Source organism: Rhea americana, unplaced genomic scaffold (assembly GCF_003343005.1).
Source record: "Rhea americana isolate MKP2758 unplaced genomic scaffold, rheAme1 scaffold_226, whole genome shotgun sequence".
NCBI lineage: Eukaryota > Metazoa > Chordata > Aves > Rheiformes > Rheidae > Rhea > Rhea americana.
In genome coordinates this window covers 32,027-59,980 of record NW_028186342.1, presented here as the reverse complement: position 1 = coordinate 59,980, position 27,954 = coordinate 32,027, and the positions used below count along the sequence as shown (strand labels likewise).

The 27,954-nt window shown below is 38.9% G+C and overlaps 1 protein-coding gene across 8 annotated transcripts; it reads left to right on the top strand.

Moving 5' to 3' along the window:
* The first annotated feature begins 21 nt into the window (after window positions 1-21).
* ADAT1 (adenosine deaminase tRNA specific 1) lies at window positions 22-27,954 on the top strand. 8 transcript variants are annotated; one of them, XM_085305697.1, is made up of 12 exons: window positions 28-94; window positions 450-535; window positions 615-788; window positions 1,011-1,046; window positions 1,546-1,614; window positions 4,705-4,759; window positions 5,523-5,653; window positions 6,955-7,579; window positions 10,153-10,298; window positions 12,294-12,393; window positions 16,484-16,570; window positions 23,925-27,954. In XM_085305697.1, the coding sequence occupies exons 2-12, from the start codon at window positions 514-516 to the stop codon at window positions 24,055-24,057; spliced, it is 1,578 nt and encodes a 525-aa protein (XP_085161823.1). In that variant the 5' UTR covers window positions 28-94; window positions 450-513; the 3' UTR covers window positions 24,058-27,954. The 8 variants fall into 8 exon arrangements, with proteins under 8 accessions (XP_085161831.1, XP_085161823.1, XP_085161824.1 ...); XM_085305698.1 differs by lacking the exon at window positions 450-535 and having other exon boundaries at window positions 46-94; window positions 597-788; XM_085305699.1 differs by lacking the exon at window positions 450-535 and having other exon boundaries at window positions 53-94.

The window sequence follows — 27,954 nt, the reverse complement described above, 5'->3', positions numbered from 1 at the left end:
CGCCGGAACTACCGCTCCCAGCGGCCCCCGCGCGCCCTACGGCGCCCGGCTTCCGGCGCGGCCTGCCGAGGAGCGGGCGGCCGTCAGCGCGGGGGTAGGGCTGGTGCCGGGGCGCAGCGAAGTGCGGAGGGAGGGAGGAGGAGACCGGGGTGGGGGCGCGGGGCGACCCCCCCGTCGAGGCAGCCCTGGGGGGCAGAGCGGAGGGTCACCGGGGGAAGAGGGGGGCCGAGGCTGCCCGGGGGGGAGGGGCTGTGGACACCCGAAAGCCCCAGTGACGCCAGGTGGCGCAGGCCTCCTTCCCAGCGGGGCTGTGCGGGGTGGCTGTGTGTAGTGGGACCCTGGCGAGCACAGCGAGCCTTTCCACTGCTGGTTTCCACGGGTTCTGGCACTGTTGCTGCTTTTAGCAATTTGGGAAAAAGAAAAAGACGTTTTTCATTCACATGGTATAGTTCTGATAAATAATCCTGCAAGGGATGATGGAATTGGGCTTGGACATTGGAATCTGGTACAGGAATGTGTCATGTGGAACAGGAAGGTAGGATTTGAAGGGACTGGGGACGTTAATCTGTGTGGTAATGGCATTTAATTACGTTCAGAAACTGCCCTTGCTCCAGGAGTGATGTGGTCAGCTGATGAAATTGCTGAGCTGTGTTACGTACATTATAGTACCAGACTTCCTAAGCAGGGGAAACCAGATCCGAACAGGGAATGGACTTTACTGGCAGCTGTTGTCAAAGTGGAGTCAGCAACTCAGAGAGAGATTCATGCTAGTCCGGGGAACCCGAAGGGTAAGAGGAATTGTATTTTGTCAGCAGCAGATCTCTCCTTGACATACTCCCTCCCCCCCCAAGGCTGCAAGATACCTTTAAAATACACACACACACACACACACACATATATACTGTCTTATTTCTTTCCTTTTCCAAATAATTTGCAGTCTGTGGTTATAACAGCTTTTTGCAGCTGCTATGTGAAAAGAGATGATCATAGTAAAATCTTTTTCTTCTCAGACTCCAAGAAGGTAAAAGCTTGCGTTTGGCTGCTGAGTAAGTGGTGAAAACCTAGGCTGGACGTGAATTTCTAATGCAGAAGTGTGTTCAGATGTTGTTCATTGGAATCCTAGAGAACTTTTATTTCAATTGTCTTTAACAGACTACATTAATGTGTGCTTGTGTTAATTTTCCCATCATTTTCTTTTTGACTAATTGATATTTCCATATTGTGGTGCAGATCATATCTTGTGCTGCTTTCCTGCTGTTTTACCTCTTTGAGGAATCCTCTGTCAGTGTTCACTAGCTGCCTGATATATGATGTCTCTGTTAGCATTCCTGCCACGGAAAGTTAGACTCCTTAGCACTGCTGCTGCACCCACTATGTTCAGTTCTCCAGCTGATACTACGTCTCCTGTCTGGAATGTGTCTCAGTGCCTGTTTCACTGTACCTTGCCTCCTACGCCATAATCTATGTGCTTTCTTACCAAGATGGCTGTATGAGTGTGATGCTTCTGGTGATAGTTTGTTCAGTTAATGTTGTTTCCTTTCTTAGTAAACAAAGAAGTTGTTGCTATGGGGACTGGAACAAAATGTATTGGTCAAAACAAAATGAGAAAAACAGGTAAGCGTGATGGAAAATCTTAAGAATTTAATACCTATTCTAGCTTCTTTCTTGCTGATGTCATAGAATCAATGAATAATGTCCATGGCATTGAGCTCAGTCTTTTAGAGGCAAGCCAAAAGTATAAGGCAAACATCAAACTTGGCAAGCAGAGAGCGTCCTAGGCAGCCAAAATGGCTCCCCCGAATATTTGCTACACTTGCTACTTTAAAGGAAAACAGAAATGTGTAGTGTAGATCCTGAGTCTACATAACCACGTGTTTCCTAGCTAAAAGCAAAACAAAATGTAATGAAAATACTTGCACTCGGTCACCTCTTCTGGTCTAGTTTTACTGTAGTCTGGTGCAGAATATACTACCATAATGTTAGTATAGGGGTGATACTAGAAAGATGGTGGTAGGATCTTTTTTCCATCTATTCTGATGTTAGATAGTACAAGTGTTTATACAATAAGTATATAGGATAGGTATGTACCATTTATTATAAGGACTTTCCTTGCTCTGCATATCTTTTTTTTTTTTTTTTTTTTTTTGTCAGACTGTATCTATTTCAGCTCCTGAGAGAGAGAAGAAGCCATAGTAATTTGTGCTGAAAAGTGACAAGAAAGAAAAGCGTTCTTGAATATGTTGATAATGGGTTTTCTACTTTCCTTAGAGATCAGAGGAGAAATAGAGCAAGATGGAGAATTGATTTTGCACATCTCAGCAACAAGCTATTTCATGTTCCACATAATGTATTTCATATCTAGCCACTCAGCAAGTATCTGGGAAACAAGCAAGCTTAGAAGATAACATGGATCCAAAGAGAAGAAAATAAATGTTGTTTCTTAGATTTCTATGGATGTTTCTTGCAACTAAGTCATCTTAGAACAGTAATAGTACAGATATTTTTGCTGACTGATTTAGGAAAATGGAGATTGAATTGTTGCACTGTTTGAAACCTGGATATTAAGAATCAGAGGAGAAATTTAACCAGAAAAGAATGAGTTCTTCTCTCTTACGTCCTTCTCTCTCTTTTGTCTTCAGTGGTCATAATCTTAAAATACTTTTCAATTGTGTTATGTTCACTTATTTTAAAATTAAAAATAGATAATGTTTGGTTGGTGATGTTAGTGAAGTTATCGGTTAGAAAACACGCCAAACTTTTTATACTGAAAATATCCGTCACATACTAGATCTGGCTGAGATACTCATATTGTTATATGAAAATTGGTAGCACCGTGCTACTGTGGGAAGTTTTAGTAACTTGTAATGATGAAAGTATATGTGATAGTGTTGGATTTGTTATTTATTTAGAAAAGCTTTTGTGCTTTGTAACAAAGTGGATGTTAGAAGTCAATATATTGCATGAAAGTGTATTGGCAATAAATATACTAGGAAGATGCGAGTGTGAGGAAGTCATTTAGTCTTTGTCAAGAAAAATACTAAGCTTCACATGGCAGATAATCTCTTCCCTTTTAGCAAACGTGAAATACTTCTGTAGCTTCAACTGACATATTTTTAGAAGCATTGAAAGAGAAGTAAACACAATAAATAATGCAATAAATTGCCAGGTCCACATGTAGCTTTAAGAGTTGCCGAGAAAAAAGTAGTTGATCTGCAAGCTAAGAATACAGAATTTCTCATTAGGGGTGGCTACCCTTCCAAAAGGAAGGAAGGCAGTAAATGTGTTAGCCATATTTTATTTTAAAGGCTCTAAGAGTGATCTGGAGAATTACCTTGGTGAGCAGTTTGACACATTCAATTTCATTAAAGACCTAGAAGAAAAGGCTGTAATAATGTCTGATTAGAGAGGCGTCATTTCTTTGAGCAATCTTTTACAGTCTTCAGCATGTTAATAAAGTAGAAAGTAAGGTAATTCATGTAAACTTTCAGGAGGCTTTGATGGTAGCCCTTTTAAGTTGCACCTGACCGTGAATTGGGAGACAAACATACTATCTTCAGTCAAGAGCATGAGAGTCAGAGAGAGAGTTATTAAAGGATTGATATTGCCATGGCAAAAAGTTCTGGACTAGCTCCTGTTCTTACTTTGCCTTAAAAAGGGGATAATACTGGTGTGGAAAAACTTGCAGATGTTGTAGCATATTTTAAGTTAATTAGAGTTGGAAAAAAGTAAGAAAAAATATAAAGAAGATTCATGTTTAAAAGACCCAGTAGCATGCCCTAGAGCAGAAAATCACCACTGGTATTTCCCACAAGCATTAAATTAACTGTATGGATTTGTGATGGTCAGCATTGGCTTATGTTGCGAAAATCTCTCTTCAGCAGCTGATTGGGGATTAAATGAAACCTCAAATTTTAGGATGCACGGGTAGTGCACCATAAAAGGTGCCTTTATACAAATCTATAGCCCCACTTATCTGGATACAGGGTGGTGTTTCAGCCCCCTTGCCTTATTAGGGTTATTGTTGAGCTGGTAAGGGATTTAAAGGACTATGTGAATGATTGTGGACCTAGAAAATCTTGTGGAAAGGCTTAAAAAGTTCAGGAATGGTGGCTTAAGGAGGAGATGTGCCTTTACCACATGACCTTTTGTTTTGAAATAGTACGTGGCTTACAGCTTCTGCCCTGTTCCTTTAGGTACAGGAACAGGCAGACATTCCAGGAAATTTGGAGATACAGTATATGAACCTGATAGAAATCAATATCACATACACAAAATGTAGTTTAAATTGTAGGTTTTGGTGTAACAATAAATTTTGACCAAAAACTTACCAAACACTTGAAAATCATTTGATATTCTTAACATAAGCATGATGTCCAGAGTTACTGTTAAAAACAAGTGTCAGTGATTTTTGAAGGAAGCCTGTGTTTACTCAACTGTAAGGATTTCTGATTTCAGAAGATTTGAAGTTAGTATTTAAATGAGTCTGACTGAGGGGATGAAGATGTGTGTTCTTTGGTATAGACTTTTGACCTCCTTTTGTAATGATTTAAAGTTTAAATATCTTGGAATAGTCCAGTTGTTTTATCTAAAAACTGGAGGAGTGTGTGACCTGTCTGTTAAACTCTCTTCTAGCTGTAGTGTTTGCTTTGTTCGTCTCCTCTTCAGTAATGGGCTGGTATTGTTTTCATTTGGATGTTGCTGTAGGGGACATTCTGAATGACAGCCACGCTGAAATTGTGGCCAAGAGGAGCTTCCAGAGGTGAGGCATGAAGTCCATGTGCTGTTATTCAATGCCACTTTGTTTGTCATACTGTGAGTGCTTTTGACTTGTATCTGAAATAGCTAGATTTTATCACTTCAGGGGTGAGAAGGTAATGAAAGAGAAGATACTAGCTCTGTGTAGGCAATTCTTTGCTGCTTTTACTGACAGGAGGTTAACCTCATTTTTACAAGTCTTGTTAGTCTTTTAGGGCCCTTTCACAAAAGTTTTTTCATTCTTCTTGTAGAGCCTCTCTATGAAGAAATGGGAAGTGATTTCATGTGGCATCAGGTCTGATGGCTGGATGTCAAAAATGGTAGCCTTTTTGCAATTTCCCACATATCAAGCCTGTTGTTCACATGGGTAAACTGTCTCTTGGAGCTAAACTGGTGGTATAGTAATACTACAAAAACAAGGGATGAAGTTTCTGCATTTTGACACCACTAAAGTGGTTCTCACAGATTTAGATGAGCGGCAAAGTTGGTAAAAAGTACAGATGGGAAGGGGGAACCTTAGATCTACAAATTGAGGAGGTAACTAACTCTTCTGAATCCAGCACTTTTCTTTCGAGGTCTGTTGTTAAGCTTCTGATGATGTGTTCTGCTTATGGAGTGTATTGGATCACATCTGTCTATAGAAGCATAACCAATCATTTGGGTTCCTTTACCAGACATGAACAAGCAGTAGTGGACATCTAAATTTTATTGTTTTCACTTGCACCACAAATTAAGCATGCGATTCTTGTGAACTTTTTGCTCAACAGGTATCTTCTCCATCAGATGTGGCTGGCAGCTTCCTGCCAGCAATGCAGTATCTTCATTCCAGGAACTGAAACTGGAAAATGGAAACTCAAACCAAATATCATATTTATTTTCTTCTCCAGTCATACCCCATGTGAGTATACTTGAGAAATAATTTCAAAGAAAAAATACTGCAAGTAAATCGAGAAGAAAATTGGAGCAAACCAGTTTCATGGCCCCCTTTTGTGGAATCTTTTCTGCCCCTTATCTTTCTTTGGTCTCTCTGGAGTGAGGCAGGAACTCATGTCATCAGTATGTACCCTAAGAAGTATTTGACCTGCCTTCCAGAGATACTTGACATTTTGTCTAACTGTATGTGACCTGTGAGAAATTAGTAAACCAAGTAGCTTGCTTACTAAAGTAGAATGTTTCACTTTCTTTTTAAACGGGAATGGGTTATCGTTTTCCTTTTCAGAAAGTACCATACCTGTCAGAGGCCCTGGTATATTTCCTGGTTACTTTGATTTAGCTGTTGTTTCATTGGACTCAAATTTTAATGAAAAACGTTAACCTTTACCTCTGTTCCTAAAACTTTTATGGAATTAAATGCAACCTTTTGTCTCGCTATAGAAAACACTTACTGCTTGGATCTTTTAAAACAAAAACAAAGGTAAGTCTGGGAGGCAAAACATAAGAATGTGACTTCCCAGTCTACCAGTTTATCAGATGTTTTGATGTTACCACATTCTTACCAGTATGTTCTTTTTCAGCAGCTAGTCTGTTGCCAGAGCAAAGTAGTCTTAGATGTGCTCCATATATGGCTGATGAATGCTTCACACAGTGCAAGTCTTTCAATAAGTAGCATAGTTGCTCAGACCTTTTCACAGTTGCGATTACATTGCTGGAGTTAACTATGATGGTGTTCTTCATTAATGCAAATGTAAATACAGAATCTATATCCTCAAGTTTAATAGCAAGAATATAAGCTTGACTGCTTTTTCTTTCCGTTTCTGTCAGGATCTGTTTGATTTGAACTCAGCCTCTAAATTTTGTTTCTGAGCTTGTTTTAGTGGTCTGGATTAAAACTTCCATCCTGATTTGATACGGTTTGCATTAATTATTCCTTTGGGATTTTTTACTTCAGCACTGCTTGTGGTCAGTCAAACCACTTTGGAACTTTTCTATTTATAATTCTAGTTTTAAATTTTGCCGTTGAAATTATTTATTCTTTTGCAGAATGCAAGAACTTGAAATTCAACATATATTGTCTCAAATCTTACCTAAGTGTGATTCATCATTGTACAGCGCCATGTTGTTTGAAGAGTATGTTCTTGTATCTAGATTTTCCTGAGCGCAAATGTATGAAAGCGGCTGGTAGATGTAATGTTATTGGCATGATGATTTTCAGTCATGTGGGATACATTTTTGGCTTAGATGTAACTTCTTTTGTTGTAGGTGGAGATGCTTCTATTATTCCAATGAGTGAACTAGAGAACCAGCCTTCTAGGCCGGTAATTGGAGAAGATGCAGATGGGCCATCAGCAAAGTGTAATAGAAACCATGATCATTTGGGTCCAGAAGATAAAAGGAAATTAGAGGAAATGGCAAGTAATCCTAAAATCAAGAGAATGAAAACTGTTAATAATTGTTTTTCTGTGATCACTGAAGACCTGGCTGCTCAGCAAGTATCTGGGAAACAAGCAAGCTTAGAAGACAACACAGATCCAAAGAGCTTTGAATATCCTGCAGAGATGCAAAGAGCTGATAAGAGTGCTGGCCTAGGCAGAGCCAAGGTGGTTGATGTTTATAGAACTGGAGCAAAGYGCGTACCTGGAGAGTTAGCTGATGCCCAGAAACCTGGGATAGAATATCACCGTGTGGGATTATTACGAGTGAAGCCAGGTCGTGGGGACAGAACGTGCTCCATGTCCTGCAGCGATAAACTAGCTCGCTGGAATGTACTAGGGTGTCAAGGAGCTCTTCTGATGCATTTCTTGCAGTATCCAGTGTATCTGTCAGCAATTGTAGTGGGGAAGTGTCCATATAGCCAAGAAGCTATGCAAAGAGCAATTATTGATAGGTAAGTGATCTTTGAAAATCAAGTAGTATGTACAGAGACTGAGTTATGGAAGACAACATTTGTCACACAAATGTTAGCACTTTGCACAAGGTCATTTGCAGCAAATGTGAATGTCTGCAGATTCACATTTGCAGAAAGTAGCCCTGTGTAGTGTGGAGAAAAGGTAACTGCTGCTGGTGTATCACATTTGAAGACTTGAATCTAACAGAAAGTATTTTTAAGATATATGTAGTTCTCTCTCCTTTGAGTTATAAGAGTTTGTTACCACCTGAACTTTCCTAGAAGCCTTCCAGCTGAAAATATGACTTGAAACAAGACAAACTGAGGGTTTTGTGGTCGATTGGTTGGTTTGTTCAGCATAGCGAAGCTGAACTTCTCTTCCACTCTTCTTAAATTTATTTCCTCACATAGTGTAAAGAAAAGCTTTTAATTTATTCAGTTATTAATACTTTACAGATCATTCTGAATATCAATAACTTGTCTTTTATAAAATCCCTGTGTTGATGAGGAAAAGATTTTGGTTTTTGGCAAGTGACTGAATAACACAGGCCCTTCCTAAAGTTTAGTTTAGTTAAAAATAAATAAATAAATAAATAAAGGCAATCTTTTAAAGAGTTCAAATGAACACATAGTAAATTATTTTTTGTGCATGTTTGTAAGTAGTGTGGATTAAGATGATACTATTTTTATGTTGATTAAATGTGAACCAATACTAACCTTTTTGTATCACATACTTTAAAATAACATTTTTGAGATTTATTTGCCAGCTTGTTTTTACTCTTTCATACTACAGTTCTCGGTGTATCAAACTCTTATGTCTGTGCCTTGTAAATACCTAACACATCTCCCCGCCTCCCCCCTCTCCGAGTATGTCATTGACTTCAAGAGGCCAAGTGGATAAGAATTATTGATTGAAAGATTATGTGACTAGCAGGTTTTGATTTTGGGTGGATATGGTAGTCATGCTGAATATCTGCAGATTTGGGACTTCACTCAGGAGTAGTTTGCTGTTAGTATCACATAGATACTGCTTATGTATACTGTTATAGTATACTATTGCACAGAGTGACTGTGAAAAAGTTGTCTTTCTGGCTGTAAGTTCTCCCAAACTTTGATTCCAACTTAAAATTTTGTAGAATAATATTTTTTGTGTTATTCCATATGCATACAAGTCCAACCAGTGTAGAATTTCAAAATCATTGTTTTGTCTGCGCTAAGTTTCTGAAACCTGCCATTCCAAGTTTTGACAGTTTTATGTGTGCCCTCAATGTGCTGCACGGCCAAGGAAACTGAGTTACAGACTTGGTGGAGAAACTGCTACAGCGTGGTCCCTTTGTGTTTAGGAAGAGGAGTGCTATTTGGCAACCAATTCAGAAAGTCCTGAGTTCACATCAACTTTGGTTTGCATCATTGTTAATTGTCACTTTGTAGCTTTTGAGCAAAATTTCTCACATCCATGCGTGCTTCACACTTGCACACAAGCTAATATTTCTCCTTAGTCTTTTCCACCATCTGAATACATACTTCATTTGGGTGTGCAATGCAAGCTCACCTTTGCAGTCTTCATGCATTCTGAGGGATAGACTTCAGAATTCTGTCATGAGATCCTGGACCTTCAGCTTCTGTAAGAATGAGATTCGTGGCTCCACAGCTCTGGCTTTGGAATACTTGTTTTTTGTTCTGCTTCTGTGGAATCTGAAAGAGCTAGAACTTTGAGTATTTTCCACCTTTAGTAATGATTGAAATAATGGATCTCTGCAACGGTTCAGAGTATCTGTTATGTAGACAGCTTTTACTGGTCAATTGGAAAAAGAGTTGTGTTAGACTAGAAGCCCAAAGTTTCTGTGCATTCCCATGGTGGTAAAATTGTTTCTTTGAAATACATTTCTGAAATACATGATATACATGCAAGCTTTCATCTTTCTCATGGCAGTGAGTAGTAGAGCTCTAATAATGTAACCTGTCACCTCAGGGGAATTTACGCAGAAGGCTGAATCCACTGCTGCTAAATGAGGAATGTTTCTCAGATCCTTGAGTTGATTAAAACACGAATCAGCGTGAAGGATAAAAATTCTTCTTTAGGAAGATGAATGGATTCAACAAAGGAATTAGTAAGCATTAGAGGAAGGTACAAGGGAATTCACAAAATTTATTAGTTAGGAAGGGAGAAAAGGAGAGCAAGAGAGAAACTGGGGAGCAGAACTATTTCCTGTAAGAGGCAAGTGTTAGACCAGATCATCTAAAAAGAACTGATTTGGCTTAATATCTTATTCTCTCATTCATACCTTATCTCCATGAATTTTTGCTGGCTTCTAACTTGATCTGTTTTTAAAATCAGTTCACTGCAGTTTTCTGGATTGGGCAAAGTCTTACTAAATTATTTGACTTTGTATTTTTAGAACCTAAACAAGTACTATTTAGAAAGAAAAAAAAATCCTTCTATCTCTTTGACACCCGTGGTCAATTTAGTTTTAAATGTAATGCATTTGAGATTATGAAGGAAGCTTGCACAAACCTGCTTATCCTGTAAGACAGAGCTTCAAATCACTTGCATTTTTCTGTGTTTACTTTAGGTGTCAGCAGATCTCATTTTTACCAGATGGTTTTCTCACTCAGGAGGTTAAGCTGTTGCATTCAAATCTTCAGTTTGAACATAGCCGTCAGGCAATCCAGGAAGTACAGACTAACAGCAAAACAAAACTTGTTCCGTGTGGTGCAGGTGAGTTAACTTCAAGTAGTTGTGTAACTGTGCAAAAGACCAAATAAAATATAGTCATTTTGGTGAATTTTTTAAAAATCTTAACTTTATTCATTGCCAGTGCTAGTGACAAAGTATGGCTTGTAGCAAGAATCTAATTTCAGGGCAAGACTAAATTGTTAGTAATATTCATACTCTCCTGATAGTTTCTTGTAGGCAGTTTTCACACCGAATAAAAGACTTGGCTGATGCCATTAAGAATCTATAATCTAAAAAAAAAATAGAAAGTAATAAATGAAGACATGTCCTAATGGTAATAGGAAGATGAAACATATCAAAGGACTTATTTTGGTTAGTTATAGATTTTCCTTGGTACTGTAAAAACTTGTTATACTGGGCTATGCTTGCAGTCTCTCCAGAAATGTGTAAACATAGAAAGAATACAGAGTAGTGCAATGTAAAGATCTAATTGATAGAGTTTTGGGACATTGCATTTCTTGTCATGGTGACAAATGAATATGGAAGTCATGTGGCATAGCAATGTGGTTTTATGTCTTTGCAAAAAGTAAATAAGAACTGCCACCATAGATAGGTGTGTGGCTAAACAGTTCTTTGAAGTTGGACATGTATACTTTCTATATATGCTTTTCTGGATTAACTGGAACTAGAAATTGTTCTATCAGAATAGATCTGATGATAGAATGGAAACAAAGGGCTTCTTAATAGAATTCATAGACCATTAGTTTGGAATTATTTACAGGTGCCAGGAAGGAAAAGATTTTGATACTATGATGATGAGTACTCAAAATAAGCATCATGAGAGATAAAGTTTAGATAGTAAACAGAATCCATTATTGAAAAATGCTGCCAATTCACTTAGGAGCAACAACTAAAAATTCTGAAACTGTGTGTAAATTCCTGTGTATAAATTGCCTTTTGTTTTGTACAGTTACTCGGGTCATTCTGTTAGAAAACAAAGAACAATACTTTATCGTGCTTTTTTCATATATCAATTATGCTAAACTTAAGTTTTTTGGAAGGGGTGAAAATCAGAAGTCTAAATTGAGAGTTTTTAAACCGAATATTGAAATGGTGCTAAACAGGAACACTGCAACTGGTTTTAAAAGCTACAAAGCAAAGAATACGGATCGCTAATTCTAGAGAGCTCACTGAGTTCTCTTGGGTCTCAGATTGGTTAAATTTACAATGAAATGAATATTACAAAGTGTAGTGAGAGACAGCTAGAATCAATGCTGTTGTTTGTGGTAGACAGAGAGAGATCCTAGAGGAACCTGTGTGTAAAGGAGCGCCCCCCCACCTGCAACTAGTTAAGCAGTGATGTTTGATGCAAAATTACTGGTAATGTCAAACATAAAGATGTGTATTAGGAGCTGAAGAAAAGTACTGCAATGCTGAGATAAAATTCAGGGGTCCAACACCAATAATTTTATAGCCCAAGATAGTAATTAGGTATCAGATGTGGTCAAAGGATAAGGATGTTGTCATTCGATATCTCTTCCAACAAATTATTGTTAGTTGAATACTCTAGTAATATTTTATAAGTAGTGTCTACAGATTTTTGATATGTAAGTATCAAACATTAAAGAGGGCTATTTAGATGATCAAAGATAAAGTAATAAGGAAACTAGTCACCCTGTGACTATGTACTAGTCACAGGGCGACTAGTGCAGGTGGCTGGGGAAAGTGAAGAGTATTTTACAGCATAATAAAAAAATAAGCTTGGAGATTTCTTCATGCTTTTTCCAGACAGGATACACAAAAAAGGTTAAAATCCCCCTAAAAGGGGGATAATTATGAAGTTGGAGGTCAAATATTTCAAGAGGCATCAGCTTCAAAAGAAGCTACTAAAGGTGAAATCATGGTTCCTACCTCTTCATAGTTTATCTGAACTATTTTGGGAAGTAGCACAGTATCGGGTGAACACATTGCATGGAAGAAACTAAGTTTTACTTTTCTGCTGAGTATCTTCCTTGTTCATAAACCTTTCTTCCTCAGCTATCAGTTGGAGTGCAGTCCCTGAGCAACCTCTGGATGTCACTTCAAACGGCTTTCGGCAGGGAACAACAAAGAAAGGGATCGGCAGCCATCAGAGCAGGTGTGGGAATGCTGTGATATCTGGATGCGTATATCTCACCTGTTAGCATACATGCATCTCTCTTAGCTCTGTGGGATGTGTAAGGCATTGTCAGAAGAGGAAGAAATCTCTGCTCAATCTTTCAGAATGGATAGGGAATGGGGAAAAAAGGAAAAGTCAATGTGTAGAGGAGTGGGAAAGGGAAAACCTGAAGGAGAGTTAACAAGCTTATCCCTTTATTCCTCGCTTGTCAGTGGGAGACTGACTTATTTATGATTTATGATTTATTTATTGATGAAGTTAGCAAAACTATTGCTCTGTACCTTTCAGGTTGATGACTATGAAGGAAATCAACATGTTGCAGGGTCCTGTTCTTACATATTTCTTTTTCAGTAAGATTAAGTCCAGCTGTTTCCTGACCTGGATATATGCTTGTTACAAATGTGACTTTGAAATGCAAGTTTTTGCATTAAGGTTTGGAAATGTTATGAAATGCTTCCAGCAGTTTTCTATGCAAAATATGTCACCTTTCCAATTATTTTTGTGACACTACTGTTTTGAGAACTATCATAAGCTTCTATCACTTGTTAACATTTAAAGAAACATATATATTTTTTTCTTGTGCTTGAGAGGCAGTTCTTGTAAGCAACCACAGACAAATTTCTCCATCATCTCTGTCTAGGCTCCCCTCAGTTTAGGCAAGATGACCAAAATGATCATTGTTCTGTGGCGGTTCGGCTGGAGGGTTGTGGTCATGTATTGGTCATTGACTGCTTACACTGATCATTTGTCAGTGGTATTGTCTGTTCTTCCCAGGTTTTCTGGGAGGATGAAGATAATTCTGGCAATAGTGAATGAAGTGATAGGTAGATTAATGGGGAAGCATGCCCGTGAGTTGCACATTCTGAACTTTTAGGAGTTATACCTGACTTGACTGAAGTTTATCCTATTATATCCTAGTATTTCCAACTCATCTCTGGAAAGAAGAGGACCGGGAAATTTGTGGTTTGTGAACAGTATTGGTATCTGGGGTATTGTTATCACAGGTGACCTGGGTGATTTATGCGAATACCAGTTTTCAGTATGTGGTGTATAAGCTATTCCAGAGAGTATATGAAAAATAATAAAGTGAACACTAACCTTCTTTTTGTAGAATCACATAATCACAGTATGGTTGAAGTTGGAAGGGACCTCTGGAGATCATATAGTCCAACCCCCCTGCTCAGGCAGGGTCACCTAGAGCATGTTAGACAGGATTGCGTCCAAGCGGGTTTTGAATATCTCCAGGGAAGGAGACTCCACAGCCTCTTTGTGCCCATTGCCTTGTGTCCTGTTGCTTGGCACCACTGAAGAGTCTGGCTTGTAAGCTTAGATTTGCTATATAGCATTTATGTATCAACTGTAAAACTTCTAGGAGCCTTCTGCTAGCTGCCAGTTTGCACAAAACTGTAGGAACTTAGTTATTGTTGAGAGGTTCTCTTCTCTTTTCCAAATATGTTTGAAATTGGTTAAAATATTCAAAAGTTATTAGAGAGGTCCTACGGGACAGTGTAGTTGCAAAGGTCTTCTGCCTTTGGAAATCAGGATTGAAAACTATGTCAAGGAATAAGTAAACAGTTTGTTTTTGTGATAAAGGTCCAAATGCAGAATTTATATCTTGCTGGGGGGGGGAAGTGATGTTTAATACCAAACTAGACTTGCATTTCTACCTTTTTTTTCTTCCCTCAATGAACCTGATTGATTGATTAGTGATTATTTTTCTTCCTCTCTGTGGCACAGAAACCTATGCTAGATAACATTAGATACCAAGGAAGGTAAAGCTGGCTGACCAGAAGGAATTTGTAGATAGGCTTTCTGGTATGTGAGCTTTTGTTAATGCTTAATTAACTGAAACAGCAAAATGAACCTTTGACAAATTAACATGAAGGTGAAAGTTTAGAGCATCTTTGGCTGCCAATTTTTGGATTCTTAAATAACTTAATAGCAAAATAGGAAGCTTTTTAAAATGTTTCTGGAGAATCAGATTGCATGTCTTGGAAAATTGAATCAGTCATTGTGAGGAGAAATACTGAAAAAAGATTTAAATTAGTAGAGAAAATAAGTGGAGCTTTCAAAACAATCCATGTTTTAAAAACAGTTATTCTGATTGCCTAACCCTGGGGGGAAGAGAAAGGCTTAAAGCTGACAGATAGAGATGCCTGTGGTATCTTTAAAAGACTTTTAAAACTTTGAATGATTTTCTTTATGATGAGCCTTTTTGTATTTAACTACCTTGCTACTCTTGCTGAATACATCCTCTCAGCACTCTTGTGAACAAGACAGAATTATTCAGATACTTCTACTTTGTTTTTTTGTTGATTCTTTTTTTGTTTGGTTGTTTGTTTGTTTAGGGTTTTTTGATATTATTTTTTTTTTGTTTGTTTACTAATACAAAGTTTGATTTAGTGAGACCCTTGTGATTCTCTGTGGTGATTTGATTAGTGCTGGGACCAGTCTTGGCTCAACCTTTGCTATAGCAGTAGGTTAATGAGGGTGCAGTCTCCCACAGATAACACTGTGTGGATATTAAAATATTCTCTCTGCAAAACGACACAGTGCTGCTAGGACTCTTACGGATTACTCTTGGGGCAATGTAGTTTTTTGTCAGTATAATATTTTAAAAGGGAAAAAGCTAGTGGGCAGTTCAGATGGGGTAGGAAAAGTTAAATTGTGGAGGATTTTTTACATTTTTTCAAGAAGTGAAAAAATTTTTTTTCTTTTTAATCAAACATGTTGAATTGGGATGTACTACCATGAGCTTTAAGAGGAAGTACATCCTTCCAGATCCCCATGTTCCTGCTTAATCCTTATAGAAACCTTGCAGGGAAAGGAAAAGCTGTAATTTTTTTTCCTGTCAGTCTAAGTGTCAAAGGGTGCTGAGAAACAAGAGGGCAGGACTTGTGCCAGTCTGGTGCATTTCTGAAGGTTTCATGGTTGATGGGTGCTTTAAAGGAAATGGTGTGAACTGCTACCTGTTCCTTAGCTTGACCTTCCCTTTTTCCTCCCTCACTCTTTTTCTCTATTACCTAAATATATAGAATTATCACTGAGAAGCATATTCTCCAGTTTTTCTGAGGGCATAATTTCAGAAGAGTTTGAACTGGTCTAAGACAGGGCTGCCCTCCTTCCTGTCTCCTCGTTTTACCTGCATTGACCTTGCCTGACTGTTGTGAACTCTTACTGAGAACTGGACGAGCCAAAAATAATCATTCTCTCCCCTCCTCCTCACCCCCTGCTTTTTGTAGGGTTAGATTGGGGCATTTTTTGCTCCTAGTAGAGGATCACCACAGTGTCAGGCAAGTACCAGTTTGTGGATAAATCTCACTTTTGTGACAAAGTGCATGACAAACAGTTTTCTGACTGCAGTCAGCAGCTGCAGTGCTGCACATGCCCTGGACAGAGCACCAGTGCACCCTCCCTGCTGGTGATCTGGACCACAGAGGGGAAAGCAAAACTGCAAACCCCTGAAGAAAACATACTGCCACTAGGAGGGAAGCATCAAAGGGTGCTGAGAAACAAGAGGGCGGGACTGTGAAAGTTCTTGTTTCAACAGATTGAAACTGAAGTACAGTTTCAGAAACCTGCGAAAGAGTTTGCAGCTATTGTATTTTATTTGGGGATTGTTATCTAAATATTTATTTAAAAAAATATTTCAAAACATGAAAAGATAGTAATCACTCTTTAGACTGTACCAAAACCTTTTTGTTAGAATTCGATATTTCCCACTGGTTTATTAGCATGCTTTGTAGTTTTCAGATGCTTTCCTCTTTTCCAAGACATGAGTGGACACATCAGGCTGAAATCATATGACACACAAATAAAAATAAATAAATACGTAAAGCTTTTATGTACACTCTCGTCAGTTGTTCTTGAAAGCTGTTCTAGGTGTACATGGCTCTGGGATTTGGTTAGTTGTTTTTAAGAACTTCACAGACTGAACTTTGTAAGAGAGGACTGGATCAAATGATCAGTCATTGCTCTAGGCCTGATGTGACAGATCTACTTCAGAAATACTTCTTTCTTTACTCTGCAGAGTCTGATTCAATGTTTCTGATTTCCTTTTTCCCATCAGATCCAAGATATGTAAAGTAGAACTCTTCCATACATTCCGAAAGCTGGTGACAAGTATTTCACAAGAGGATCTGCCAGACACACTCAGGTAAAGTTGTTTTCTCTATAGCTAGAAAAGTGAATTTATCTTTGTGAGTTCCAAGTATACTGTGATGATACAAGAATCTTCTTATGAGTCTCATTATTGATAAACCCGTTGTTAAAATTTGACACTTGAAGAATATGGCATGTGCTTGATGGGGTAGGAATAATCTTTTTTGGGTCTTTTTATTCACTTTCTTGGAGAAGTAGGTATAGTATCTCATGTATTAATGGTGGAGAGGGGGAGTGGGGGGGGGGGGAAGAGCGAGAAATCACAGGTGGTTTCTTAATTTGGAGTTAAGGTAAAAGTTTGGGGCAGCTGAACTGACCTAAAGGCTTATTTCTTTAAAAAAGGGTAAATTCTGCTCCTGGTCGTGGAGCCTTGTCCCTCCCTTGCACTGCTTCTGGTGCCCAGTAGGGGAGGGCATACTTACATATATACAGAAAAAAATCTCTGACTTTGGCTTGAAGATTCCAAGTGATGTAGAAGGTGCTAAATCCGTTGTTTCATGAGTTGTTTTTTTGTTTTAGTCTTATTTGCATCTATAACCATGCCAATTCTGGCATGTGATTCGACCAGATGTCAAGCTCATTTGGTTGTGGTTGCTTATAGGGCCATATGGTCCTATTGCTCTTCCTTTGTATCAGTAGTGCTTCTCTAGCACCATGTTGCCAGTTCAACTAGCTAATATAGCAGAACACAATTTCCTTGTCCTCTGTGATTTCTACTGGATTAATGAGGTGAATTTGTGAATTTGTTTATGGAAACTAAAAGCAGCAATAGAACCCATTTAAAAAAAAAAGAAAAAAGAAAATAAAAAAGAAAAAAGGAGGTATGTGGTGCAGCTGGAAGCAGGGGAGATAGGCCATCTCTGCCTTTCAGGCCATTAGGCGAGATGAACTCAGCCAATTGTGCCCTGAGTCTTTAATTGTTAGATTTGCTTGCTTCTGTGTTTTGTGGATTAAGGATTCCAGTTATTTTCTTCAGTGTATGCATGAAATGCCTTGTAATGTTAAATGCACTGATGTCAACATGAGCCACATTATTGTTGAAATCATTTTAAATGATGCTATATACAGAGTTATACTTTCTCATTAATTCTGTTTTAAATATAAAATTTTTAAGTCTCTTTGGAGTGGGAGTTGCTCCTCACTTACTTAGCTACCATGATTTCCTCAAAGCATGAACTGGTGCATTGTTGGGTAGGTGACTCACTGTGCTAATCATGTGCTGCTTACATAAAGTCATTTCACCTCAGGCCTTTCCTAGATTCCAGCGGCTTTATAGTTTCCTTTGACTTTTTTGTCCTTTACCATTTTTCTCTCTGTGTTTCTCCTGACAAAGTCCAGCTGATTCACAGATGTGGCATCATTTTTAGGCTGTGCAGACTCTGTTTATGCGGTAGAGGTGCTAGCTCGCCTGTCAGCCTGTCCAACAGCTTCCCTTTTGAAGCCTCTCTTCTTCCTACTCCTCGAATAGAAAGCAAAATAGCAAATCTCTTTGTACGACTGTTTCCTTCTTTTTCCCCTTTCCCTTTTCTACACAGTATTCTGATAATATTTTTTCTTCCTTTTACGTAATCTAAATTTGAGCAAACTTCAGATAAGACCTTCCACATTCTCACATTGTTTCCTCTAAACTCCCATGTGTTTAACGCTTATGCATTTTTTTCTTCTCATTCGGATATATCTTGATATCTCCTTGTACAAATGGCTGGCTTGAGTGCCATACAGTCAGCCCATTTTGTCTTCCCTCTTTACCTCTAAGCCCCTGCCCTGTCTTTTCTGGTCCACTTTTTGGTCTGTTGTCTCCAGTCCTTTCTGCTCCATCAAGGCAATCTTATTTCATAGTCCTTTTCAATTTGCTGTATATGAAGGACAAGGATCAGTCTTTACTTAGCCTTTCCTTCATCTACTCTTGAGCCCTGTCAAACATAGGGGCCACACAGGGCTCTACTGGGGCCAGTTAGAGCTTTGTGCAGAAGTAGTATAGCGATTATGATGGTCCTCTGTTTTTCTTCTTTTTTTGTGTGTGATCTTGCTTCTCCTGCTTTTTGTGCCTTCCTTTCTCTTTCCTTTTTCATTTCTTTCTGGAGGATCAGTGCAGGCGCTGTTAAATTGGAATAGGTTGAGAGTCCATTGGGGCAGAACTTTGATGCTGGCTTTCTGAACAGCCAAGTTTGGGAATTCGTGATCTAAGAGGCTAAGCATAGCATTTGGTTTATTAGCTTTCAACTAAGGAAGGAAGAAGATTTTTGGTTGGGTTAATCTACTGCTTCACCAAGAACTAGATAGCATTCTGTTGTGCTGTCCTACTTTCTTCTATTCTGATAAGCTTTAAGATCTCCATCTGTTGTGCCTTACTTAAATCTTGGATGGTCTCCTTAGCTAGATTATCTGAAATATTGCCAGTTACTCTTTTGTGTGTGTGTGTGTGTATGTATGTGTATCATATATAATTCATATGTATAAAAAAATATAAAAAATACACACATGCATACATAATATATACATATATAACTTCTTACCTACTCTTTCTCTTACATTGTTTAATGGTAGCATTTTGAAATTACTGGTACATAAGTCCATCCTTTTCTGTTACTGCAACCAGTCTGCTACTTTATTCAGATCCATTTACTGTCTGCCTCTCATTTTCTGCATCAATTTCATGTTTTCTGTGCTCACTGTAAAAGGAATGATGGCAAACCTTTGACTTGTGTCGAGGGCTAGTGTTATGCCATTGCTAGTCTGAATTGTTACATAAAAACTCCTGTAGTATTAATATTCTTTGCAGAATGCTTAGTGGAAATAATGGCAAAGGAGTTCTTTTGCTTTGTTGAGTATTTTACCTGGTGGTAGAGCCATGCCTTGTTCATTGCGTAAGAAAACAAAAGCCTCCTTTTGTCATATAGTCGCTCAGTAGAGTCAGCTGGCATTGTTTTTTATGTGATGTTTGGCTGGCTGCTCGTTCCTCTGTCCTGTCGGAGCATAAATGAGACTTTGTAATGCAAACCTGGCCTGAGTTTCTTGCCAGACTTGTTACACGGATGGCTGATCCTCTCATCTTTTCTCTTCAATTTTAGTCAGGAGCCATCACAATTTAGATTGTGCTTTTCTTCTCCTTCCCATTCAGTCTGCATTGTTGGTGATTCGGTTCCAGTGACAATGGAAGGGGATGGGCTGTTGTGCAGAGGAGCATGTGGCCTTGTGTTGCTGAGAGGCAGACAATTAAGGACTTTTAAATGACTTTAAGGTTTAAGTGTCTAGATTAAAGCATAGAAACTTCTTTTGGCTTTCTTGTTTAAGAATTTTGCCTATGTTCACTTCTAAAAACAGAAGGCTTTCTCCAGGTGATGGCTAGATATTTCCTACTGGAGTGATTGTGAATAACTGTGTGGAAATAGGAGCCTGGTTAGAGTAGCTCTATGGGATGGTCAAATTGAGGACCATCATGGGAAGATTTTTTGTTGTTGTTTTTGAGAAGGAGCTGCTTCAGAGAAATAAAAACATTTGTTTGCGGCCTCACTTATTAGTGTTTTGTAAACGTTGCAGGTAACCAGGCTGGTGTAGTTGGACTGGATGCATTTATGAACTATAAGTGAAAGTGCTGTAAAGTGCTATGTCTGCCCTATGAGCATCATCCAGTAATTCTAGCACAACATCTGTTGCTCCCACTTGAGTCAGATTGCATCTCTTAGATGTTGAACCTTGATGCAAGGGCTTCAACTGATGAAAGATCTACCATGACCTTATGTAAATTCTTGCAGTAATCAAACCTCCATATTCTTAAAAAGATGCCCCTTCTTTCCAATCTGAATGTTTTAATTTCATCTTCTGGCCTCTTATTATGAACTTGCCTAGGCTGTTCTGCTAAATTAGAGTCTGTAACTTACATGAAGTGATTTGTTGAGAGCATATATAGAATTATGGTGGTTTACCTTAAGCAGGATTTCTCTCTTCTCTTTCACTGGGCAAACGTGTCTGACTTCTGGATTATAATTTCTCCCTAAAATAAGGTGCTTTTGTACTTTAAGGGTGCTGTGTGCTGTACAAATTGTGCAATAAACGGTCTTAGAAGACTCCATTTTTACTACTGTGACGAACAAAATAAATAGGCAATCAACATTTTTTTTTAATATAAATCTTATTGTAATTTTCTAGGGCCTTTTAAATTTTTGTTTAACTTTGTACACCAAACAATTTCTGAGATTTGTTTTACTGCTGCAGAGATTTTTAAGGCCAGAGGGAGCTTTTGTCCTTCAATATGTGATTCATTAATTTTTGTACAAGACTAATTTTTGGTCAAATGCCTTCACTTCTGTCAACATTTTTCCATATGTAATAAGTCTGTAATCTCAAATGTGCATAATGGGTTGAATGTAAATGAATATGGGATTAAAAGTACGGTTTGTCTGTTGCTTGGAAGAAAGTGTGGAATCGGCGTGCAGTAGCGTATTGCTTTTCTGCACAGGCTGCCATGTTTGTGGAAAGAATAATTTCTATCTTGTAGGTGGCTGAACACGCAAATCTTCAAGTATAATGGTGATTTATATAATGCTTTTGTTCATGAATGGTGATACCTTTAAGAACAAAATTTTGCATCTCTGGATCAACTCTCATGGCTCTGGCACACAACTATCAGAACCACCTGACCTCCATTATACATACTGTGAGGTACAGACAAGGCAGACATAGTAAAGGGAGATGTAAAAGGAATGTAGACAGACAGACCTAGATAGGCTGGAGACTATAGGATTGCACTGAACTTTGCCTGGGACAGCACACAAGTGTTCACTTCTTGGGAGGGAAGAAAAAAAAAATCACTAGCAGATGCTGAGAAACTTAATAGCACAACCAAAGCTGAGACATCGTATCACGTGATGTTAGGCAGATGTAATGTGCTTTGAATTTGAAAGCATTTTTCCTATGTTTGTATTAAAAATTTCTCTAAAGCCCAAGGCAGAAGTTGAACATGAATTAAATAAATCTGTTTGATTGGGGCAGGTCTGCAAAGTTTTTTAAAACGCAGACTCCTAAAAGGCTACAGTCGCATGTGCTTTTGTAGCTGCTGCTGAGTTGTCCGTCCTCATTTCCTGCTAGAAATGTGTTCCTCTGCTGTTTGCTCTAGCAGCTCCCTAACTGAGGTCTATCAGGATAAACTAGGTTAGAGAGATCTCGTATGTTTTTTTAGTTAAATTGGGTCAGACTGCCGGATATGAATTGAAAAGCCGTTGCTTTGCCAACAGATTCAGGAAGAAGAGCAATGTTTAGCAAAGATGAAATGAAGAGCATTTAGGGATCAGAGTCTTTCTCTTGGCTCAGTGGCAGAGAGAGAACATACATCTATGCCTGTGTCCACAGCAGATTTGAGGAAGAATATTCCCCTAAGAAAACAGCTTCTTCACCTTTAACAAGACTGAGCCAGTCTAAAATGTTGCGTTGAATGGTTCCTTTTTGAGCTTTGACTGTCTCCCATGTGACCCAAGAAATAAATTAGCTATTTTTGAAGATGTTAACAGCATCTTGTATTGTCTATTCTATGATAACAAATATGAATCATTAGATGCATTTATAGAGAAGAAGGGCGGAGTCAAAATCTTAAACTTGTTGGCAGTGCCTTAAGTGCAAGAAGGGTGCTAGCAGAAGAGAGTTTCTTCTCAAAGGTTAAATATTACATTGTCCATGTATATAATCATGCCTCTTGTACCTCAGGGAGTGGTCTTGAGGTGGGGGAGGAGTTGATGATCTGTACTGTGTCTTGGAAGTACATGTAGGAATACCTGGGAGAGGAGTAGCTTGCCTATGTTACAGAGATTTAAGGGAGCTGGTTGGTCCACAACCCTTCTTGGAACGGTGCTGTTTCCTGAATGTTGCATAGGCAGACATTTGCTGGTCTTCTGCATCTTCAGGGGTGCTCCTAAACCATGATCCACCATTGATAATGTAATTCTGTGACTGACACACTGAGCAAGTGGAGAGTTGCGGTGGGCCTTTCCAGGGAACTTTTTTGAGCAGTGCTTAGTTTCAGAGTTTAATGTGAAAAAATGATAAAGAAAGCAAAATAGATTAGCTGTGACAACAGGGCAGGCAGGTTCGTAAGAGTATATAAGTCTCCATGTACTGCAGTGGCATGGATGGGTTCTTTCCTCCTGCACTTTCTGAGCCTAAGGTCTGTAGGACAGATAACATCTCACAGTTTGTTATGCAAGTCACGGTGTTCCAGAAATATATTTATAATGGAATGCTGAATGTATGAAATACAGCTTGTGATGATCTGCTGTGTCTAAGCATTGACCTTCTTGGCATCTGGACTTTGTATTTTCTTTATGAAATCCTTGTGATGGTTTTGCTTGTTTTGAGTTAGTGGGGGAAAGGTAGGGAGCAGGGCTGCCTTTAGGCATGAAAGTCTGCTCTGGAACTTTGTGCAGTGGTCCTCAGACTCTTTAGATTAGGGGCCTTGAAACAGTTCAGTTCTTCCTCTTTCTTGTTTTTGATTCATGTTCATCTGCTCCTATTGGGTCAAATGTATAAATGTTACAGGTTTCATGTGGCTGACAGACTGACTGGAAGAGGGAGAAGGAGGAGGATGGGAAATGACAGCAAGGAAAGGAACAATGTCTTGACAAAATTGTTTTGGTGTTCCTTGTGCGCTCTCTCTCTCTCTCTCTCTCTTGTGTTTCAGTGATAATCTTGACTTGAATTTCCCTATTTTGAAAAACAGTGGTATAATGCACTCAGCAGACTGACCATCAGTTCTGCTGAGACTGTAGGGAGCAGATGCTGCATAAAGGAGAAGAGCAGAGCATGGAAACTGCTGTCTCTCTCATGCTTTAGGAAGAAGATGAAAATATTTTCTTCTTGCCTCTCATTTCTTTCTGTCGCACTTACCATTTATTTTGGGTTGGAAAAGAAAAACTGTCCTCTTCCTTGCGGGCCCCTTTCCCAAAACATAGCCACATCCACCCAGTTCAAAGTACCCCTCTTTAGCCACCTTTTCTGCTTTGCTTCTACGTTGTTTGCTATCATGGAAGTGTTCTGTAACATACTGGCATAAAGTTACACACAGTCACTTTTATTGCTGAGAAGTACGTATGAGGCATGGCAGATGAGTTGTGTTTTATTTACTTCCTTTATAGAGACTGTTGACAATGTTGAGAAACGCTCCTTTGGGGTCTGGACATCTCCAGTTTCCTTAGAAGTGAAGGAGGGTTTTACTTAGTAACACAGAAGAGCGCATGGAAAATCATGCATGCATCAGCATTATTAAATTAAATGTGTTTGGCTTTTTTTTTCCCCATTTTGTGACATTTACATCCAATAGGATAATAGAAATCTGTTCATTGTTGTGTATTTTGTGTCAGGATGAAGACCTTAGAAACCTATTGCGACTACAAGGAAGCTGCATTAAATTATCAAGAAGCCTGGGAAGTGCTGCGTAGCCAAGCCCTGCAGGGCTGGGTCAAGAATGCCAAGGAATACCTGCAGTTCACGTGAAAATATGAGGCTGTATAAATTCAGTAATAAGCCCTGATGCAAAGCAGATACCTCTGCCGTTCAAGAGACAGGAAAGATTGTGCTCTAGTTTCTGTGCTGTAAGGAGAGAGGAGTGAAAAGGAAAGCAGTTTAAAGAAGCCCTTATTTTGGTTGATTTGAAGCCCCCTTTTTTATGAGATATAAAAAAGAATCATTGCAGACTTAGAATTTTGAGCTGCACAAAGCAATATCTCATCATTAGAAAGGAAGCAGTGGTGTGCCCTCCTCTCTTATCTGAGAATATGATCTATCACTTGTAGTCCACTGTAATGGGAGTAGTGTCAGCTGGAATTGCTATGAAACAAAGTCAGTCACTGTAAAACTCTAGTGCTGTTTTTTTTCTCCCCCTCTTCATAACTTTCTGATTGGCTTTATGTGTTGCTGGGACAACCCTAATATATAGTAAGTTGTACTTCTATAACTCTTGGCTCTTTTTGCTTGGTGCCTGGAAAAATTTTTTGTTTCCCCTAGTCTCTAACTGGAAATATTAGTTTTGTTCAAAGATATTTTTTCTTTTTCATGTGAATGTCTATTTCTAAAAGTAGTCAAAGAGAAGTAAAAGAGTGATGGGAAGAAGACTGTGTCAAACCGTACAATTTATAGCACATGCTGCATCTCTCTTTTCAGAACCTTGCCAGATACCCCTTTAACTGCTGTGCTTCCGTGGATGGGAAAGAAACCTCCTAAATTAGTTGGTTCAGTCCTATAAAATTGCAGGCAAACATTTACCTACTTTTCAGTGATTCAAGTACCAGTTCCTCCCAGTGATAAATGGTTAATGAGAAGCAGGGAAGTCTTAGACATTTACCTCACTGTTTCCTGGCAAGTATTCATTAATAGCCTGGCAAAGGTGAAGATGCTTTGGGGGGATTGGAAATTGTCCTTGGCGGTCTTTGCTTTTCTGCTTTATTGCAAAATAACATCTATATGGCAAAACAGTCCAAAACTGCTAGCTGGGGGAAAGCAGTGCGTGATCCTCCTTACGCTTCCTGTCCCAATTAATTGCCTTCCAAGAGCAATTTCAGCACTATGTAGTTGCTAGTGAATGCATTTCCTTTTTGTACTTGTGCTACTGTAACCTAATATTCACAAAATACTTGGGCAAAGCAATGGGAGGATGAAAGAAGTAATAACTTCTGAATTTAAGAATTCTTTAGTGATTTGAGTTTTGTGTTCTTTGCTATTTCACTGCTGTTCTGGTTTTGAAAAATGGGTATGGCATTTCTCATAACAACCTCTAGAGTGCATCTGTTGAGCTGCATATGGGACTGGACAGGTGGTAGGAGAGATCAGATTGCAGTCTGAGAATTGGTTACCACAAATCCTTTTGCTTCACACTCGGGTTGACTTTTCAAATACGAGGAGATAAGGTTGAAGGAATAACAAAACTTCAGTTTTCTGTATGTAAGCCTATCCACTAAAATCCAGCATTGACATCCAGAAAGACCAGTTAACTTGGGAAAGGAGCAGACATTCCATGTCTCTGTATGTAGAGGGCAGGGGAATATGGAGAATGACAACTTCCTCGAGTCGTCATAAGCCAAAAGTCAAGCCAAATGCCATTGCAGATGGGTTACTAGGTGAACTCCAGAAAAGCAACCGATAGAAATGATAGCAGTTACTGGAACTGAGGAAATAGCACTCCAAGGGCAGAGTTGTTGTAGCGTAGTTATAGAGCTAACCAGTAAATTTCCAGGCTCCTGAAATTACTTCTGTCGTCCTCTGAAATCTTGCAGAAACCATACCTGAACATACATACTTTCCCTTTGTTAATCATCAACAAGGTCTGTAGTGAACTGGCAGAACAGACTGGATTGTTCCAATTTCTTATCCAGTCTTTCTGCTGGATTCAGTGAGATACCCAGTAACCTATATTAAAATGGGTTACCTACATAAGGCTAGTTCTGTAATCTTGGTATCAGAGTGGCTTTCAGATGAGCAGTTAGATGATGTTAATTTTTTTAACTCTTTCCTAACATTTGAACCTGGCTATCGAGAGGAATTGTTCCTGGAAAGACTTTCCTGTGCATTTGTAAAATACTCATTAACTGTAGACTGCTGTTTTCTGCTACTTGTCAGATTTAAAAGCAGCTTTAGAGGCGCTGACTACTAATATTAAGCTCACCGTTTGGGTGGAGTTGAGGGCATGTTTCAGCCTAGAGATAGTCACTGAATCACAAAGAAAGGGAAGGAGTTAAAGCAACATTTGAAATATTCATTCACTAAGCTTGCAGGATCTTACTTGCTGGCATTTCTGAGATTGAAAATAGCAGTGTTTAAATGCTGCATCTGATTAATTCCAAAATGTCAGGAAATGCTGTAGCCACTACTGAGAAACATCTCTGAAAATCAGAACAGAAAAAATGCAGAGGTAACCTCTGCTTTTGGAAGAGGTAGCAAACTAAACTTCTGTCATTGTCTGTAGATCTTTGGAAGAATTGCTTCTGGAAGGCAGCACTTGATGTGTGCCAAGTTTGTATGACCTTACTCTTCCATCCTGGAATAGCTCATGCACTGAAAAGCAGGGATGGATAAAGTGTGGGGAGGACAATAGAATGCAGAGACCCTGCCACAGGAAAGCAGATTGGGGACTGAAGTGCCCACAGTTTATGGTTCATGGGGATAACCGAATAGTTGTCACTGGGAACAGCAAAACAGATGAGGACACGAGGATTCTTCAGGCATGTGTAAATTGTTCTATAGAGTGTATTTGTATTACTCAGCTAGGTCTTTGACTTTCTTAAAAATGGTACGGGCACTGGCAGTCCCTGTTTGCCAGAACAAAGAAAACTATAATCCTTAATTTAAATGGGATGCCTTTAACAGTTTCACTGCTAGAGAAACCATTCCATTCTCAGTCATAGTAAGAGGACAGGGCAGACAGGCTTCTTTGTCTTTAGGGAAGTCAAAAGTAGAGCATAGAAACAACTAGTTTTGTCCAGGTCCAGAAGTAAATGATCAGCAATTAGAGTTTGAAAGTACAGTTTCATGAGACAACGTGCTAGCACTCCCACCGCCTCTGAAAAAGCAAGGTTCTAATCTTAGCACCATGCTTCTGCTCCTTAGCTAATGCTGGCTGGAGATTCAAAGTAAATTGAAGAGAATTCAAATTACTGCTTCTTGCAGAAAACCAAACTATTACCCCCAAAGAAGATAGCTTCTCAATAGGAATTAAATCAGCCATCAGCCCAGCAAGCACTAGGGCAACAGAAGAGCCAGGACTGCACTGCCGAGAGCAGAAATGGGAGGAGTCAGGCTTGCTTTTTGCAGTGACAAACTATCAGAGATTTATGAAACCGCGCCTGGAGGAAATGTTTGAGGTACAAGCATGAAAATGAACAGCGAGTTACTTCTGGGAAGCTGCTGTTGGCAGGGAGGAAAGAAAGGTGTTACAGTAATATTGGGAACCAAATGCAGCTGAAATGCTTAACAGTTCTTTCCCTCAAAGCGTAACCATCCTGAATATCTGAAACTGTCATTATATAAAGGGGCTGTGGCAGCAGTGCTACAGACAGAGGCAAGACAGTTTTTGAGGAAAGACTGTCTAAATTCAGGTAGTATTTGCTTATTTATGCAGGAGATTTCAACTTCAAAGTAGGGGATATAAAAGTATTAGTGTAGGAATTGTTTTGTATTTACTCCATCTTAGTTCAGTGTATAGACTGAAATGCCTTCCCAGTCTTGAGGAGTTAACAGAAAGTAAATGTGATCATATGGGCACCAGATGAATTAGACAAGTTACTTTTAATCATTTTATAAGACTGACTGTGCAGAAGGGGGCAATTCAAATGAAAATCTCTTGATCTGTTTTGTTTGTATTTGTAGATGCAAAATAAAGTTACTGCTTCAGAATCTTTA